This window comes from Rhinoderma darwinii, chromosome 4 (genome assembly GCF_050947455.1).
Source record: "Rhinoderma darwinii isolate aRhiDar2 chromosome 4, aRhiDar2.hap1, whole genome shotgun sequence".
Classification (NCBI taxonomy): domain Eukaryota; kingdom Metazoa; phylum Chordata; class Amphibia; order Anura; family Rhinodermatidae; genus Rhinoderma; species Rhinoderma darwinii.
The window spans coordinates 316,250,611-316,270,150 of NC_134690.1; the positions used below are offsets into that span (position 1 = coordinate 316,250,611).

A 19,540-nucleotide genomic window follows, 5' to 3' on the forward strand; every position below is an offset into this window, starting at 1 on the left:
TTTGCAATTTTTGCGGTGCTCTCAAATGGAGAAAATATCCAAATGGAATCTGTTGTTCAAGTGGTAAAGTTCACATTGAAAAATTTCAAGAACCTCCAGAGCTTAAAAAAAACAACTTTTAAATGGGGACCATCCACAACACTTCTTAGACAGTGTCCGTTTATATAACAGCACATTCCAAATGACATCTTTTAGGGCAAAACTAATTACAGAGGGACCATTCATGCCAACCTTCAAAGTGCAAAGCCAAGTTTACCATCTCATCGGATCTTTGCTACCACAAGATGAGCGACAATTTCTTCAGATTTATTTCGTATCACATTACAATGAACGGGCCAATATCAGAAAGCAAAACTTTCCACAATTAAATAGTAACCTTATATCTCCACTTCAAAACATGCTGCATCAGGTGAATCCGTACGTGCATAGTTTCAAAGCTGCATTACAGTCTATTCTGCAGATTACAAAATTATCATCAGCGCAGATAGACGTTCTGTTTCTGAACACCGCACCAGGTATAACGCCCCTGTCACAGATGAAGTTGCGGTGGTTTTAGTTGATCAGGTGTGCGATAGGCATGACATCGTGTTGCGCACTCACGACGATCGCCTGCAAGATATTTTCAAAACACACAAAGCTTACGACGCTCTGCAATATCCCTTCATTTATGGCCACGGCGAAGATGGGTACAATTTTGGACTCTACCAAGTTAATCCTGCTACTAGGGTAACAAATTTTCATAAAAATATATCAGCCCAGGAATTTTATTCATACCTGCTGCAGATAAGGCACAATCGTTTTATCTATTTGCAACAAGTTCGAGGATTGTTCAGCCAATTTATTGTGGACATGTATGCAAAAATAGAGACTGAGCGTTTAGTGTACATACAAACTAACCAGACACCTTTACGCGCTGAAGATTACGTGCATCAAGATAATAACGTTGAAAACTTAGGGCGATTAGTTATCCTGCCATCCAGTTTTACCGGTAGTCCGCGTTACATGCATGAACGTAAACAAGACGCTTTCTGCTACGTCTGAAAATACGTCCGGCCTGACCTTTTCATAATGTTCACAACTAATCCAAAGTGGTACGAAATTTCCCAAGAACTTCTCGCAGGACAAGAGTCATACAATAGGCGTGATATTATAGCCAGAGTTTTCCACTTAAAACTAAAGTTGATGATCGACCTGATCACAAAACCAAATGTTTTCGGTTCAGCTCTTTGTTTCATGTACAGAGTTGAGTGGCACATTCTCCTGTGGTTGCAAGAAAAAATTTGTCACAATGCTGTTGACACGGTCAAACTGAATTTCCTGACCGGAACGAGGATCCAATATTGCAATAGATTGTAAAGATGCACATGGTTCATGGGTAATGCGGCGCTTTAAATAGAAACTCTCCTTGCATGCAGGAAGGTCAATGCTCTAAAAGATACCCTAGAGCGGTATTAGAGCAAACGATGTCGGGGGATCCATTGTATTGTCAAAGATCACACCTACAAGGCGGTTTCACAGCTACAGTTAGGTTACATGGTAAAGAAATTGTTTTGGACATTGGTTGTACCCTATTCACCGGTGTTATCAAGAACATTTCAAGCTCACATTAACGTCGAAATACGTAACCGTGTCGAAGCCATCAAATATATATGTAAATACGTCAACAAGGGTATTGACCAGGCCACTTTTGCGTTGACCAATAATAATGAATACGACGAAGTCACAAGGTTACAATCTGGCCGATATATAAGCTCTTCTGAGGCGGTGTGGCGCATTTTTAGCTTCCACATTCACAAGAGACATCCGCCAGTGATGCATCTTGATGTTCACCTTGAAGGCGGGCAACAGGTGTACTTCAACCCTGAAAATATGGCAGAGCAGTTAGAAAACCCGCGACAAACCACTTTGCTGGTATACTTTAAACTTTGTTAAACGGATGATTTTGCAAAAACACTTATATAACGAAGTTCCGTCATATTATACTTATAATAAGCAGCAAGGTGTTTTCAGCCGTAGAAAACATGGAACAGTGGTGAATGGCGAGCCCGGCATTTTAAAAGAACACGTCATTGGAAGAGTCTATACGGTGCATCCAAACAACTCCGAATGCTATTACTTACGCTTACTTCTATATACAGTGCGAGGACCTACTTTTGCCGAATTGAAAAAGGTTGACGATAATGAATATCCTACTTACCAGGCTGCTTGCCGAGGGCTTCACTTGCTAGATGGTGATCAGCATTGGGATGGCGCTTTGGCCAAAGCATGTGTCAGCTATAGTCCACATTGCTTGCATCATTTTTTTACCAGTTTGCTTTTTTTTGTGGACTTTCGGATACTGCACAGTTTTGGCAAAAATATCAGGAAGAATTAGTTGAAGACTTTTTCAGGAACTAAACAATAATGGCGAACTGAACGTCAGGTTGCGTGAAAGTAATATGAATGGATGTTTGCTGGCTATCCAAGACATAGTTACATCTATAGGCGGTAATGCTGTCTCTCAATATGGCATTCCCGCACCAGCTTTAGACAGGGAACGCATTAACAGGGAGTACGCGGCGGAAATAAACTATAATCCAGCGGAACTGGCCAAAACATTGCAAAACGGTGTCTCGAGTCTGACAGCGGAACAGCGTATTATATTCAATAGCATGTGTCATAGCGTAGATTGTACTTTAGGAGAAATCGTGTTTTTATATGCATCCGGTGGGGCAGGAAAAACATTTCTCTCTAAAGTCATCTTAGCCCAAATACGCAATCAAAGAAAAATTGCTCTTGCTGTCGCTCCATCGGGCATAGCAGCCACATTGTTGCCTGGAGGCAAGACCGCCCATACAATGTTCAAGTTCCCGATTGACTTGAATCTTACGGAAAGTCCAGTGTGTAATGTTTCTAGAAACAGCGATAAAAGCAAGGGTTCTACGCGATTGCTGCTTAGTAATATGGGACGAGTGCACTATGGCAAACCGTAAACCGGTAGAAGCGGTATATAGAACCCTGCGAGATATCAGACAAAATGACTGGCCTATGGATGGTATGACAATGCTTTTCTGTGGCGATTTTAGTCAGACTTTGCCAGTCATAACACGAGGAACGAGGGCAGATGAAATTAGAGCCTGCTTAAAAAGCTCAAGTCTGTGGCGCAACGTTATACCGATGCATTTAACAATAAATATGCGGGCGCGAACAGGAGGCAACCCAAATGCACAAGAGTTTTCAGATTTATTACTAAAAATTGGTGACGGCACGTATCCACAAGAAGAAGGGAACGTTAGTTGGCTTGATAATTTATGTTGTACTGTTCCATCACTGCAAGACCTCATTTCTTCTGTGTATGGCGACCCAACACAAATAACAAATCATGAAAACTATTGGCTATGCGAAAGAGCTATTTTGACCCCTCACAACGACAAGGCAGCAGCAATAAACGCTGACATATTGACGTGCGTTCTTGGGGAAAGTGCAGAATATATCTCTATCAACAGTCATTGAACAAGACGACGCTACCAACTATCCGGTGAAATTTTTAAATTCCCTAAGCACACCCGGTCTTCTGTCAGTTTATGTTACGCTATGACCATCAACAAAGCGCCGGGCCAAACACTGCGCATTGCGGGCGTCGACCTCAGTGTCAGCTGCTCTGCGCACGGCCAGCTTTATGTGGCTCTCTTTCACGTGTTAGCAACTCCACCAATCTTTATGCACACATCCCTTTTGGTTCTACTGCTAATATTGTTTACAGGGAAGCCTTGTTGTAGTGAACCTGACTACTGTAAGAAAGCTATTTTTAATTGAAGTTTGTTTATGGTCTTCGTTTTTTCCACTTTGTCTTGACTATGGTCCAAGGCTAGTAGTAGAGATGAGCGAACCGGGACATCCGAACCCGGTTTCGGTCCGAACATCGCGAAAAGTTCGGTTCGCAGCGAATCCGAACTTCACCGGGTTCGGCCGAACACGTTTTGACCGAACCCGGGCGGGCAGAAAAAAACATTACAAAAATATTATACTAATCGGCAGCCACTTGTCTCTATCAATCACTGATAGAGAAAAGAGGCTGCTGATTAAAAATAAAATAAAAAGCATTTCATACGTACCCGGTCATTGTCTTGGTGAAGAGTCCCTCTTCTTCCTTCAGTCCGACCTTCTTTCCTGACGCGGTAGCCTGTGATTGGCTGTAGAGGCGGTCACGTGGGATGAAGCGTCATCCCTGGAGGCCGGCCTTCTGACGTCATCCTGATGTGCGTGACCGCCACTACAGCCTGTGATTGGCTGCAGAGGCCGCTGCAGCCTGTGATTGGCTGCAGAGGCCGCTGCAGCCTGTGATTGGCTGCAGAGGCGGTCACGTGGGATGAAGCATCATCCCTGGAGGCCGGCCTTCTGACGTCATCCTGACGTGCGTGACCGCCACTACAGCCTGTGATTGGCTGCAGAGGCCGCTGCAGCCTGTGATTGGCTGCAGAGGCGGTCACGTGGGATGAAGCGTCATCCCTGGAGGCCGGCCTTCTGACGTCATCCTGATGTGCGTGACCGCCACTACAGCCTGTGATTGGCTACAGCGGCGACATGGATGAAACGTCATCGCTGGAGGCCGCACAGGAGGAATGTAAGTATGAACGTATTTTTTTAATTTTGATTACATTAAAATTTTATTTTCCGCGCGCCGAGCATGGTACTGTCAAGGTTGCTGAAAGAGTTAGTGCAGCCCATTAACCCTTTCAGCACCCTGGACAGTACCATGCTCGGAACACGGAAATTACAGGTTCGGTCAGAACTAGTTCGGTCCGAATCGAACTTTTTAGTGAAATTCGGCGAACCAGCCGAACCGAACTTTTCATAAGTTCGCTCATCTCTAGCTAGGAGTATACTTATAAAAAACGGCATTGGTACGTTTTTCAGTGGTCTGCGCTTACGAAGTCGTGGGCACAGCTAGTTTAGAATAAGTTCTGACCAATAGATTCCACAGCAGGTCAGCAGTGTTTAGGATAAAACGTAAAGAGAGGCAGCATCTGGTGGAAGAACTCATCTCTGTCACCCTAGGAGCCAAAACATATTGAAAGGTCCCCCCTCATCAGATAGGGATAGTGGAAATACTTTATTGGCAAAAATATCTCATCACTTTTATTGACTTCACACAAATATAGCTCCAAGTGCATGTCTAGGAGCGAACTCATTGACTTTATATTTTAATATCACTTGTGGTTTTAGGATTATTAATAACTGCTGCTAAAATACATGATGTTTTTTAGTACATTTCGTTTCATAAGTATATTTTTGAACGAAATCTGTGTTTTAAGCTTGAAATATCTTTCTATATATGATCATAAATTTTTTATTATAAGCAGTTTTAAGGTAGCTAATCTAAAATGTTGATTACACACACACACACACACATATATATATATATTGTTTGATTTTAATATTTAAGAATGAAGACTGTGATTTGTCAGCATATAATTACAAATAATTTTTTTATTATCAAACAAAACACCTTGTAAGGGAGCTGCTACCTATACTCTCCTAATTGAGCAAAATGTTTTTTAAATATTTCTTTCAACCCGAATATCTGAACGAATTTTGGATGAAAGATCTTGTATATGTGCATACAGTTTAAAAGGAAACAAATGCAAGATAAGCTCCCACAGCCGTTTGACATCGCTGCCTTTGTAATAATAGCGAATACAATCAATGTAAATAAATAGTATAAACAAGTCAGCTAAAAAGTGCAATGATTAAATAAATGAAAACATTTTTAGAACATTTGAATAATGAGAGTGCATTGTAAGCTGAACGTACAACGCTACATGGTGTGTTTTCCCCCCACCCTCCTGTGCATTTTTAAATGTGAAATGTAACGGTTTTATACCTGGCTTTCCCGCGTTTTTCCACTATAAATAAAAATGCTTTACTCGTGCAAAGGGACCAGTCTGGTCCGGAAACGCGTTGTCATTCCAATAAAGAGAACCTTTTCAAGAAGCCATCTCGAAGTACCATTCTTTCTTACAAGCCTGGCACTGATACCTTATATTACTGCACATTTCATCCATCCTCTTCCTTCAAACATGATCCCCCTCATAAGAGGGACCCCCAGGAATCAAAAAACTATCACCTATCCAATGGATAGGTGATAATTATTGATTCTGGGAAATCCACTCTATTTGGCGATATTGAATGCATAATGCAGATACTGGTAAATTTACAGTCAGGATTGAGCTTACTTGTGTGGTTGTTGTAGCGCTCGATATAATGCAGATACTGGATTGCTTTGTTCTTTGCCTAAATGGAGATTGAACAGAATAAAATGGAATACAGCACAGTGTAAAACATAAATAGATCCCTCATTAAACATTTCAGTAGGAACCAAGAGAACAGAAGTTGTCAAACCAAACCGATCAATTTTTATGAAGAGGTGAGTAGAAGCCTAGACAGGGGGTCCGCTGTGGATATAGTGTTTTTGGACTTTACATTTGACACTGTCCTTCATAAACGTCTAATGGGTAAATTAAGAACTATAGGTTTAGAAAGTATATTTTGCAATTGGATTGAAAATTGACTCAAGGACCATATCTAGAGTTCTAGTCAATGATTCCTACTCTGAATGGTCACTGGTTATAAGTGGTGTACCCCAGGCATCAGTGCTGGGACCACTATTATTCATGTTGATGCCCTGTGCAGTGGTCATGTACATAAAACGGTGGCAGCCTGGAACGGGATTTAACTAGTGCAGCGCTGCTTCAGTGTGGGCAGCGCTGCACTCTCCGCCGGGGCTTTAAGAGCCACGGAATACACTCCCCACTGTAGATCGCGAGACACACAGACACACCTCCCGCAAAAACCTCTGTATATAGAGCCACCTAAGCTCCCTCTAGGAGCGAAATCCCAAGCCAGTGGATTCCCCTCCTAGAGGGAGCCACCGATGTCTCAACATCCCACTGAAAATAGTGCCACCCCACCTGTAGATAGCAACCTCCCCCTCTGCATCAAACCCCCTTCCCCCTGTAGATGGGCGCCACCTAAACTCCCACTAGCAATCCCCGGCGTCAGATCGCTCTGTGCCGAGGATTCTGCTTCTAGAGAGAGCCCCTGACATCACTGTCCACCGTCAGGGGTTCTCTCTAGGAGCGGAATCCCCGGCCGACATTATGACCGGGGTTTCCGCTATTGGAGAAGCCCCTGGCATCACTATCCATATATGGCTGTGACGTCGGGGCTCTCTCTAGGAACTGAACAGCCGGCCAGAGGGATTCCGCTCCTACAGGGAGCAAGTGTCGTGCCATCTACAGAAAGAGGGTGCCATTTATGGGGGCGGGTGCTGCTATCTGCAGGGTGGGTGGCGCTACCTGTATGTAGCTACATAGTGCCACAGTTCGCTACCCTATCTAGTGTTGGAACTGTGGCACTATGTGGGCACTGTGGCACTATATACAGTGAGCACTATTGCTGTGGGCACTGGCACTATCTGCAGTGGGCAATGTGGCAGTATCTACAGTTGGTATCGCGTCACTATCTACATGGACACTGTGGTGTTTTCATGTGGCTGGGACAAAAAAAAAAAAACCTAACAAATAAAATTCATCTTTTTTTTTTTTTAACATCCATGAAAGACCCTCCGCAAGTGGCGGTGAAAAACGGTCAGGCGGCTGGGGAATGGATTCAAACTTTGAGACACGTTGATGTGTTGATCCGTTGTTAACTGCCCATTTTTTCACGTAATATGAATATAGCCTTATAGACCTCTTCACTCACAGCGATCCAGGCTGATGGAGAGAGAAGACGACTAATTGTTACAGAGCTGTAGAGTGTACAGATATCTTTATAATATAGATAAATATATAAAGAATTACAAAAAAGTGTTTTTCAAATTTTTTGTGATTTGTCTGCTCATAATAAAAAATTGAAAACATGGTATTAATTACCCCCTTAATGACCGGGCGTGTTTGTACCTTAATGACCAAGCCAGATTTGTCAAATCTGGTATGTCTGACTTTATCAGAGAATAACTCTGTGAAAGTTTTGAATATCCAAGTAATTCTGACAGTGGTTTTTCGTCACATGTTGTACTTTATTTTAGTGTAAAAGTAGACTGATACAATTTGCGGAAATTAAAAAATAGAAAAATTGAAGAAATTTTGTAAAAATTAAAATTTTCCCCTATTTTTAACTGCAATATGTCACATATGTACACACATACTATACAATTTTTTTAATGAAATATATATTTCCATCTCTTTACTCTATTTTGGCAGCACTTTTGAAAAAATAAAATACATTTTCAGCAATTTAGAGGACTTCAAAATGTATACAATTATTATTCAATTTGTAAGTACATTTTGTTTTCCTGCACCAAGCCAGGTTTTCAGAGGCTCATAGGTCTCAGAATGATGGAAACCCCCACAAATGACCCCATTTAGAAAACTAGACCCCTTAAGGTATTTATCTAGGGGTATAGTAAGTATTTTGACCCCACAGTTTTTTGCTAAATGTAATACATAGAGGGTGAAAAAAATAATACATTTCACTTTTTTTCATAAAAGTATCAGTTTGAAGACCGATTTCTTTGTAAAGCAAACATGAGAATGTAGAATCACACCACAAAATCTATCACCCTGTTTCTCCTGTTTTCAAAAATACCCACATTCTGGCTCTAATGCGTTGTTTGGAGACACGGCAGGGCCCCAAAGGAAGGGCGCACCCCGAGGCTGTCAGGACTTTTGCTTGAAAATGTTTTAGGCCCCACTGTACATTTGGAGAAGCTTTGAGCTGCCGGAAATGATAGAAACTCCCCATAAACTGCCCCATTTCGAAAACTAGACCCCTTAAGGTATTTATCTAGGGGTATAGTTAGCATTTTGACCACACAGGTTTTTCGCTAAATATATTGGAATTAGTCTGTAAAAATTAAAATGTACTTTTTTTCTGAAACATATAAATTTTGAATATTTACAAGGAATAACGAATAAAATGCACCCCAACATTTGTAAAGTAATGTCTCCCGATTACGACAATACCCCATATGTGGTAATAAACTGCTGTTTGGACCCACAGCAGGGCTCAGAAAGGAAGGAGCGCCATTTGGATTTCTGATTTTGCTGGAATGGTTTTCGGTGCCATGTCGCATTTGCAATGCACTGGAGGGACCAAAACAGTGGAAATCCACCAAAAGTGACCCTATTTTGGAAAAACCTTCCAGGAATTTTTCTCGGGGTATAGTGAGCATTTAGACCCCACGGGTCTTTTGCAGAGTTTATTACAATTCGGGCTCGAAAATTAATATCAAAATTTTTTCCACTAAAATTTTGAATTTTCTCATTTTCACAAGGGATAAAGGAGGAAAAAAAACAACCATTTTTTATAAAGCAATTTCTCCAGAGTACGGAAATACCCCACATGTGGTCATACATTTTTTCATTAGAAATGAATTAGCCCTTTCAGGACTGATCCATTTTTTGCTTTCTTATTTTAGATTTTCACTCCCCGCCTTCCAAGAGCCATAACTTTTTTATTTTTCCATCAATAGAGTGGTGTGAGGGCTTATTTCTTGCGGGAGGAGCTTCAGTTTTTATTGTTATTTTTTGGTACATAAAAAGTGATTAAAAAGTTGTAATATACTCCAACTGTCATTGTGACGTGACGGTCACTCTGACAGGAAGCCGAGGAGGACCGGCCGGAGGCTGTTCCTCCGAGGCTTCCGTACATGGCAACCCGGAGGGTATTGTCTAGCCTCCGATTGCCACAAGAAGCATCGGAGGCCCCCACAATCACTTCGTGGGGGCTGCCGATGTGCTTCAAACCACTTAAATGCGGTGACGGCAATCCGTCACCGCACTTAAGGGGTTAATTGCCGAAAGCAGCGGCGATGGTCCGCTGTCCAGCGAGACTGATGTGTCAGCGCGGGCCTGTCACTCTGTGTTTACACAGAGTGACAGTTTGAAATACTGACAAAAATTAATGTCATGGTGCGCGATCTAGCAGCCGACCAAGACGTTAATTTTCGTCATCGGTGGTTAAAGGGTTAAACTAATCTAGAAAAGGAAAGCCTCATAAGTCTGCTAAAAAACAAAACAAAACAAAAAGTAAAAATAGTTGTGGTATTCAAAGCGTTTACAAATATATGATTGTTTAAAGAAGCTCTGTCACCACATTATAAGTGTCCTATCTCCTACATAAGGAGATGGGCGCTATAATGTTGGTGACAGTAATGCTTTTTATTTAAAAAAAACGATCTATTTTCACAACGTTAGGAGCGATTTTGGTTTATGCTAATGAGTTTCTTAATGCCCAAGTGGGCGTATTTTTACTTTCGACCAAGTGGGCGTTGTACCGAGGAGTGTATGACGCTGACCAATCGGCATCATGCACTCCTCTCCATTCATTTAGACAGCAGAATCGCGTTCTTACTAGAACATGATCTGCAGCCACATACACAGCGATTCTGCTTGATTAACATTAATCCAGTGTCCTGATAATGAATACACATGACCATCCAGCCTGGACGTCATGTGTATTCAGAATCCTGATACTTCTGAATCTTTTCTGTGAGATTACAGCAACGGATACGAAATCTCGCGAGATTACGGAGGTAAACGAGATTTCGTTTTCGATGCTGGAATCTCACAGAAAAGATTCAGAAGTGTCAGGATTCTGAATACACAGGACGTCCATGCTGGATAGTCATGTGTATTCATTATCAGGACACTGGATTAATGTTAATCAAGCAGAATCGCTGTGTATGCGGCTGCAGATCATGTTCTAGTAAGAACGCGATTCTGCTGTCTAAATGAATGGAGAGGAGTGCATGATGCCGATTGGTCAGCATCATACACTCCTCTGTACAACGCCCACTTGGTCGAAAGTAAAAATACGCCCACTTGGGCATTAAGAAACTCATTAGCATAAACCAAAATCGCTCCTAACGTTGTGAAAATAGATCGTTTTTAAAAATAAAAACCATTTCTGTCACCTACATTATAGCGCCCATCTCCTTATGTTGGAGATAGGACACTTATAATGTGGTGACAGAGTCTCTTTAACCCCATTTTGGCCTTGTGGACACAGCCGATTTTTGCAAATCTGACATGTGTCACTTTATGTGGTAATAACTCCAGAATGCTTTTGCCTATCCAAGCGATTCTAAGACTGTTTTCTCGTGACATGTACTTTATCATACTGAAAAAATTTCGTCGTTAAATTCAATATTTATTTGTAAAAAACACCAAAATGTAGAGAAAATTTGCAAAAATCTGCATTTTTCTAAATTGTAATGTATCTGCTTGTAAAACAGATCGTAATACCACACAAAATATTTACTAATTAACATTTCCTATATGTCTACTTTATGTTTGCATCGGATTTTGAACGTGCTTTAATTTTCTATGACCTCACAAGGCTTAGAACTTTAGCTGCAATTTCTCGCATTTTCAAGAAAACTTCAAAAGGAAATTTTTTCAGGGACCAGTTCAGTTCTGAAGTAGTTTTGAGGGCCTTATATATTAGAAACCCCCTATAAAACACCCCATTTTAAAAACTGCACCCCTCAAAGTATTCAAAACCACATTCAGAAATTATTTTAACCCTTTAGGCATTTCACAGGAAATAAAGCAAAGTAGAGGTAAAATTTACAAATTTCTATTTTTTTTTACGAAATTCACTTGTAATACAGTTTTTTCTGTAACAGAGAAGGTTTTACCAGAGAAATGCAACTCAATATTTATTGCCCAGATTCTGCAGTTTTTAGAAATATCCCACATGTGGCCCTAGTGCGGTAATGGACTGAAATACCGGCCTCAGAAGCAAAGGAGCACCTGGTGGATTTTGGGGCCTCTATTTTATTAGAATATATTTTAGGCACCATGTCAGGTTTGAAGAGGTCTTGTGGTGCCAAAACAGTGGAAACCCCCCAAAAGTGACCCCATTTTGGAAACTACACCCCTCAAGGAATTTTTCAAGAGGTATAGTTAGCATTTTTAGCCCACAGGTTTTTTGCTAAATTTATTGGAACTGGTCTGTGAAAATGAAAAAACATACGAAGTTTTAGATTTTACAAGGAATAAAGGAGAAAAAGCACCCCAACATTTGTAAAGCAATGTCTCCCGATTACGGCAATACCCCATATGTGGTAATAAACTGCTGTTTGGACCCACGGCAGGGCTCAGAAGGGAACGAGGGCCATTTGGATTTTGGAGCGCAGATTTTGCTGCATTGGTTTTCGGTGCCATGTCGTGTTTGCAAAGCCCTGGAGGGACCATAACAGTGGAAACGCCCCAAAAGTGACCCCATTTTGGAAACTACACCCCTCAATGAATTTTTCTAGGGGTATAGTGTGCATTTTGACCCTACACGGTTTTTGCTGAATTTATGGGAATTATGCAGTGAAATTGAAAATCTAAATTTTTTCTAATAAAATGTAGTTTTAGCTCAGATTTTTTCATTTTTACAACAGATAAAGGAGAAAAAACACTCCAATATTTATAAAGCAAACTCTGTTGAGCACAGCAATACCCCATATGTGGTAATAAACTGCTGTTTGGACACATGGCAGAAGTTAGAAAGGACGGAGCGCCATTTGACTTTTGGAGCTCAAGATTTGCTGGAATGGTTTGCGGCCCCATGTGACATTTGCAAAGCCACTGAGGGGCCAAAATAGTGTAAACCCGGCAAAAGTGACCCCATTTGGGAAACTATACCCCTCGTGGAATTTATCTAGCGGTATAGTGAGCATTTTGACCCCACAGTTTTTTTGCTGAATTATTGGGATTATGCAGTGAAAATGAAAATCTACATTCTTTCCACTAAAATGTTGAATAGTTTTCATTTTCACAAGGAATAAAGGAGAAAAAGCGCCCCAACAATTGTAAAGCAATTTCTCCCGAGTACGGCAATACCCCATATGTGGTTATAATCTGCTGCTTGGATACACCGCAGGGCTCAGAATGGCAGGAGTGCTACTTGGCATGTAGATTTTGGTTGATTGTTTTTTGGGCGCCATGTCGCATTTGCAGAGCCCCTGAAGTACCCGTACAGTAGAAACCCCTGAGAAGTGACTCCATTTTGGAAACTTTACCCCTCAGGGTAATCATCTAGGGGTGTACTGAGCATTTTGATCCCACAGGTGTTTCATAGATTGTTTTAGAATGAGGCAGTGAAAATGAAAAATTAATTTTTTTTCCCAAAAATATGTAGTTTTGCACCCAATTTTTTTTCCCACAAGGGGTAATAGCAGAAAAAACAACACTTAATTTGTTACCCAATTTCTCCAGAGTACGGCAATACCCCATGTGTGGCCCTAAACTGCTGTTTGGGCACATGGCAGAGCTCAAAATGGAAGGACTGCCATGTGGCTTTTAGAGCACAGATTTTGCTGGACTGGTGTACGGGCGCCATGTCGCATTTGCAGAGCGTTCTTAGGTACCAGAGTAGAGTGTAAAACCCTGAGAAGTGACCCCATTTTGTAAACTACACCCCTCAAGGCATTTATCATTTGCCTGGACATATGACAGGGCTTAGGAGTGAAAGGCGCATGTGAGACCTATTTTGGTGATTTTCGCAGCATTAGCCCACAACGGCAGGGCTCTGAGGTCAAATAGTAAAACAAACCCCCAAGTAGTGACCCCCATTTTGGAAACTGCACCCCTCAAGGCATTTTGACCACACAGGTTTTTTTTTTCTATTAGAAATGAATGCTCAGTGGATGGTGCAAAGTGAAAACTGCAAATTTCCACAGGTATGTGCCATTTTAGTGAACAATATTTTGTGCCCAGTTCGTGACACTGAAGACAAATACCTCAAACTGTTAAGCGGGTTCTCCCGGGTATGGCGATGCCATATATGTGGACGTACACTGCTTCTTGGGCACGCTGCAGGGCGCACCATTTGGCTTTTGGAGCGTGGATTTTGCTCGCTAGTTGTTTTGTTTGGGGTTTTGCTGGTATTTCAGTTATGATGTGGGGGCATATGTAAGCTGTGCGGAGAACATCAGGGGTATAATAAGAGAGTATAATAATGGGGTAAATAAATAATTATCCACAGATATGTGGCCAGCGTCGCACTGATAAATGGCGCCCAATCTTACCCGCTTTTGGACACTTTGCACATTTTGCATTGCCATATTCTGAGAGCCAAAACGTCTTTATTTTTTCTCCACCGGAGCCGTGTGAGGGCTTATTTGTTGCGGGACAATCTGTAGACTTCATTGGTACCATTTTGGGGTACATGCGATTTTTTGATCACTTTGTATTTCATTTTTTTGGCAAGCAAGGTGACCAAAAACCTGCAATTCTGATGTTTTTTATAATTTTTTTTTTTCGGCGTTCGCTATGCACTATGAATGACAATTTTACGTTATTCTGCGGGTCGGTACGATTACGGTGATGCCAGATGTATATAGTTTTTCTTATGCTTTGAAGCGTCTGCACGATAAAATCACTTTTGTTTCAAATAATTTATTTTTGGTGTCACCATATTCTGAGAGCCATAACTTTTTTATTTTTCCGTCAAAAAAGCGGTGGGAGGGCTTGTTTTTTGCGGGACGGGCTGCGTTTTTTAATGGTATAATTTTGGGGTACATGCAACTTTTAGATCCCTTTTTGTATTCTGTTTTACGAGGGGTAGCGACTAACAAACAGCTATTCTGGAATTGTTTTTTATTTAATTTGTTTACGGTGTTCACCATACGGGTAAAATAGCGTGATATTTTTATAGTTTGGGTCATTACGGACGCGGGGATACCACATATGTGTACTTTTTTTTTAATGTTTTTTGGTTTTTCCTATAATAAAAGACTTATTATAGGAAAAAAGGCTGTTATAGTGTTTTTTAACATGACTTATTTTTTTTTACTTTTTTACAACATTTTTATTAACTTGTTTTAACTTTTTTTTTTGTCCCACTAGGGAACTTGAAGGCATGAAGCCCTGATCGCTATTCTAATACACTGCACTACCTACATAGTGCAGTGTATTAGAGCTGTCAGCTATTCACTGACAGCAAGCCTATTAGGCTTCGCCTCCCGGCGGGGCCTAATAGGCTTCCGTACTAGGAAGTGATTGTTAGGCTATGGTTGCCATAGCAACCATCGGAACACCCGCGGGTGCCGATGGTTGTCATTAGCAACCATAGGGTACGATCTAATCACTTAGATGCAGCGATAGCTGCATCTAAGGGGTTAATCGGCCGGATCGGAGCCTTGCTCCGGTCCTGGCCGTTAGGGCACGATGTCAGCTGTGACAAACAGCTGACACCCACGCCCGTGGCAACCATCGTGGTTGCCGACAGGCTACAAGACACTTCGATGCATCGATCACGTTGATCGATGCATCGAAGGGGTTAATCGACCGGATCGGAGGTAGAAAATGTGGGGTAGAAAATGAAAAAAAACAGCGATTCCTCCATGGTTTTTTGCGCGCTGTTTTTACGGAATTTACTGTGCAATTAAAACAACATGTTAACTTTATTCTGTGGGTCAATACGATTACGGAGATACCAAATATATATCGTTTTTTCTATGTTTTACTACTTTTATATGTAAAAACCTAAGTGTAAAAAAATTATTTTGCGTCGCCAAATTCAGAAAGCCACAACTTTTTTATTTTTCTGTCTATTAAGCGGTATGAGGGCTTATTTTTTGCGGCATAAGCTGTAGTTTTTAATAATATAATTTTGGTGTAAATCCAACGGTTTGATCACTTTTTATTTAATTTTTTGTGGGAGATGAGGTGACCAAAAAATAGACATTCTGGCGTTTACAATTTTATTTTTTTTACGGCGTTCACCGTGCGGGTTAAATAACGATATATTATAATAGTTCAGACTTTTACGGACGCGGCGATACCAATTGTGTTTACTTATTTATTTTTTTACTATGCTCTAGGTGGAAAATGGGAAAAGGTTTTTTTTTTGAAATTTTAATATATATATATATATATATATATATATATATTATTTTTTTTTTACACCAAAAAAAACCTTATTTTTACTTTTTTTATTAGTCCCCATAGGGGACTTCAAGCAGCGATCGTTAGATCGCTTGCACGATATACTGCAATACTAATGTATTGCAGTATATCGTGATTCTGACAGGCACCTATTAAGCCCTGCCGGAGGCAAGGCTTAATAGGTGTACAAAGATGGCGGACCTGGGGTCGTTCATTAAGCCCCCAGGCAGCCATAGCAACCATCGCCCCCCGCGATTGCGTTGCTGGGGGCGCGATGAGCTGTTAGAGGGGGTGGCCCCCCTCTTTCTGATGATTTAAATGCTGCGGTCAGTATTGACCGCGCCATTTAACGAGTTAAACTAGCGGGATCGCACTCGAGCGCGATGCCGCTAGTTACTCTGAAGTGTCGGCTGTAACATACAGCCGACACCGTCATCGTATGGAGCAAGTTAACTGCGTGAGCCCGCTCTTCCCCTACCCGAATTCGGCGTATGGATACGTCAAATGTCGGGAAGGGGTTAAAAGAGGCATGGACTCGCGGGACAGGGATGTAATATTACCACTTTACAAAGCATTAGTGAGGCCTCATCTAGAATATGCAGTTCAGTTCTAGGCTCCAGTTCATAGAAAGGATGCCCTGGAGTTGGAAAAAATACAAAGAAGAGCAACTAAACTAATAAGGGGCATGAAGGATCTAAGTTATGAGAAAAGATAAGAATTAAATTGATTTAGCCCTGGAAAGAGACAACTAAGGGGAGACTAGATTAACTTACATAAATATATTAATGGCCCTTATAAGAAATATAGTAAAAACCAGTTCCATGTAAAAACCCCCTCAAAAAGACAAAGGGGTTACTCTCTATGTCTGGAGAAAAAAATAAAAAGTTTCAATCCCCAGAGGCGCCAAACATTCCTAAGGCTACATTCACAAGAGTGACACAGATTTACGCACGTAAAAAACTTGCGTGAATCTGTCCATGTGCGTTGCGTTTTTGCATCAGTGTGCTTTGCGAGTAGCATGAGTTATTCACACACTTGCAAGCACTTTTTTTTAATAATTAGTATTAATTTGTAATTAATGTGTAAAAGACGGACAGCACACAGATGTGCGTCCATGTGCGGTCTGTGGTTTTCACGCACCCATTAACTTCAAAGGACGACTAATTGGGTGAAAACGCACCAATAAAGCACACAATGCAACAAATACTCGCTGCGTGAAAACTCACATGTGTGAATAGCCCATTGAAATCAAACGGTCCCTGTGCTGTGCATTATTTAAACGCACAGCACACGGACGAGAATGATGTCTGAATTAGCCTTTACTATGGAATAGCCTACCGCAGGAGCTGCAGCTACAGTAGATGGCTTTAAAAAAAAAAAAAAAAAAGATAGATCATTTCCTAGAACGAAAAAATATCAGCTCCTATGTCAATGTGTAGAATTCTTGTTTGAAAGTTGATCCAGTCTGATCGCCACTTGGGATCAGGAGGGACATTTTTCCTTTTTAGGGCAGATTGGTTAATGCCTTATAGGTATTTTTTTTTTACCTTCCTTTGGATCAATAAGGGTAAGACAAAGTTCTATAGTTTACCCATATCCCTTCCTCCTGTCCCCTGGTTGAACGTCTTTTTTTTTTTTTTTTTAACTGTACTAACTACCGTATTTTTCGGACTATAAGACGCACCTGACAGTAAGACGCACCCAGGTTTTAGACCACAGAAAATAGGAAAAAATTTAATATTTTACTTCTTTTACATAGAAAAATCTATTGGTTAAAAAAAATAATTTGTTCCGTTTCACCACATTCTAAGAGTAATAACTTATATTTTCCATCGTTTGAGCATTGTGAGGGCTTATTTTTTGCGGGACGAGCTGTAGTTTTTATTAGCACCATTTTTATGGTACATACAATTTTTTTATCACTTTTTATTTAATTCTTTTTGGTGCTATGGTGACCAAAAGACAACGATTCTGGGGTTTTCAATTTATCTTTTTTACGCGGTTCACTGTGTGAGTCAAATAATGCTATATTGTAATAGTTTCAGACTTTTACGGACGCAGCAATACCAATTTTTTTATTTTTACATCGTGCTTGGGGAGAAATGGGAAGAGGGTTTTTTTTTTGGTTTTTTTTTAACTTGAAAAATTTTTTACACTCCTGAAAATGTATCTAACTTTTTTTTTTTTTACACATTTTATTAGTTCCCCTAGGGGACTTGAACCAGCGATCATTAGATTGCTGGTATAATAAACTGCAATACATGGATGAGTTAATGAAACAGCGTAACTAGCTGAGCTACGCTGTTTCCGTAACTACTATTCAGTTGTATGGGAATTACAGAAACTGCTGTTTGCGTAACTCGACCATGTAACCAAGAAGTGAAGTGGCCGGAAGACAGCGGAGCCGGGTAAGATAGAACAGGGTTTAGGGGGCCCCGTTCTAAAGATAGATGCGGGTCCCAGAGGTGGGACCCGCATCTATCAGACATTTATGATATTTCCTGTGGATATGTCATAAATGTCCTTCATGGGAAAACCACTATAAATGCTGTGGTCGCTATTGACCGCGACATTTAACTAGTTAAATGGCCAGGAACAGTTCCTGTGTGTTCCTGGCCGTTAGAGCAGCGGGTCAGCTGCTGACCCTGCAGTGTATGAAGTGGGCTCAGTGAGTGAGCCCGCTCCATACATCATCCCCTCTCCATGATGTGCCGGCACATCGTGGGTCGGGAAGGGGTTAAGTAAGGAGCGGTCAGGGGGCATGGCACTGCCGGGTCCCTTGACTGCCGACTATAAGACGCAGGGACTTTTTAGCAAGATTTATTCTTGCTAAAAACTGCGTCTTATAGTCCGAAAAATACGGTATGTAACATTGCATCCGGTGAAATTCTCAAATAATTCAAGTACATTGCAGTCACATATGGACAGCATTGCTTCAGTTTACAATATATCATTACTCCTATTCTGAGCCAATATACTATACTGAATAACTAAGGCCTCATGCACACGACCGTAGCCATGTGCACGGCCATGATTTTCGGGTCGGCCGGCTGCAGACTGTCAGCCGCGAGCCGCTCGCAAATCGCGGGACATGCACATGGTCGCGGCCATTATTTTTAATGAGCCCGGACCGCAGAAGATGGCCGTAATAAGACAGGTCCGTTCTTTCTGCGGTGCGGGCTCCCGGGCCATGCACGGACCGTAAAAACTACGGTCGTGTGCATGGCCCCATAGAAATGAATGGGGCTTCAATTATCCCGTGGATTTTCGGGGAATTGAGGCCGCAAAAGCACGTTCGTGCATGAGGCCTAAGTAGAATGAATAGCTTTTATTTACTAAGAAGATTACACAAAATTGCAAAAATGTAAACAATCAAACATATCTTGTGTTGCTAATTGTTTTGGTGCTCCAACAATACTATGTAATTTGATTGGCATTTATCACATTACCATTCTGGAAACTATTCATGACAAACACCTGAACACTTAAGGCCCTTTTACACCTGCCGATAGGCGGCCGGTGCAGCGAGCACCGATCAACGAGACATCGTTGATTGGCGCTCGTTTGCTCCGGTCACACGGAGCTATGGATGAGGATGAGGATGAGCGGTCGTT

The 19,540-nt window shown here is 41.3% G+C and overlaps 1 protein-coding gene across 2 annotated transcripts in view; it reads right to left on the reverse strand.

Moving 5' to 3' along the window:
• The window catches only part of MRPS5 (mitochondrial ribosomal protein S5), a 225,374-nt gene that overhangs the window by 64,810 nt on the left and 141,024 nt on the right, over positions 1-19,540 (reverse strand). For both annotated transcript variants that reach the window (XM_075864416.1, XM_075864417.1), the window contains one exon: positions 6,216-6,273. In XM_075864416.1, the coding sequence (XP_075720531.1) occupies positions 6,216-6,273 (58 nt within the window). The remainder of the gene's footprint in view (positions 1-6,215; positions 6,274-19,540) is intronic.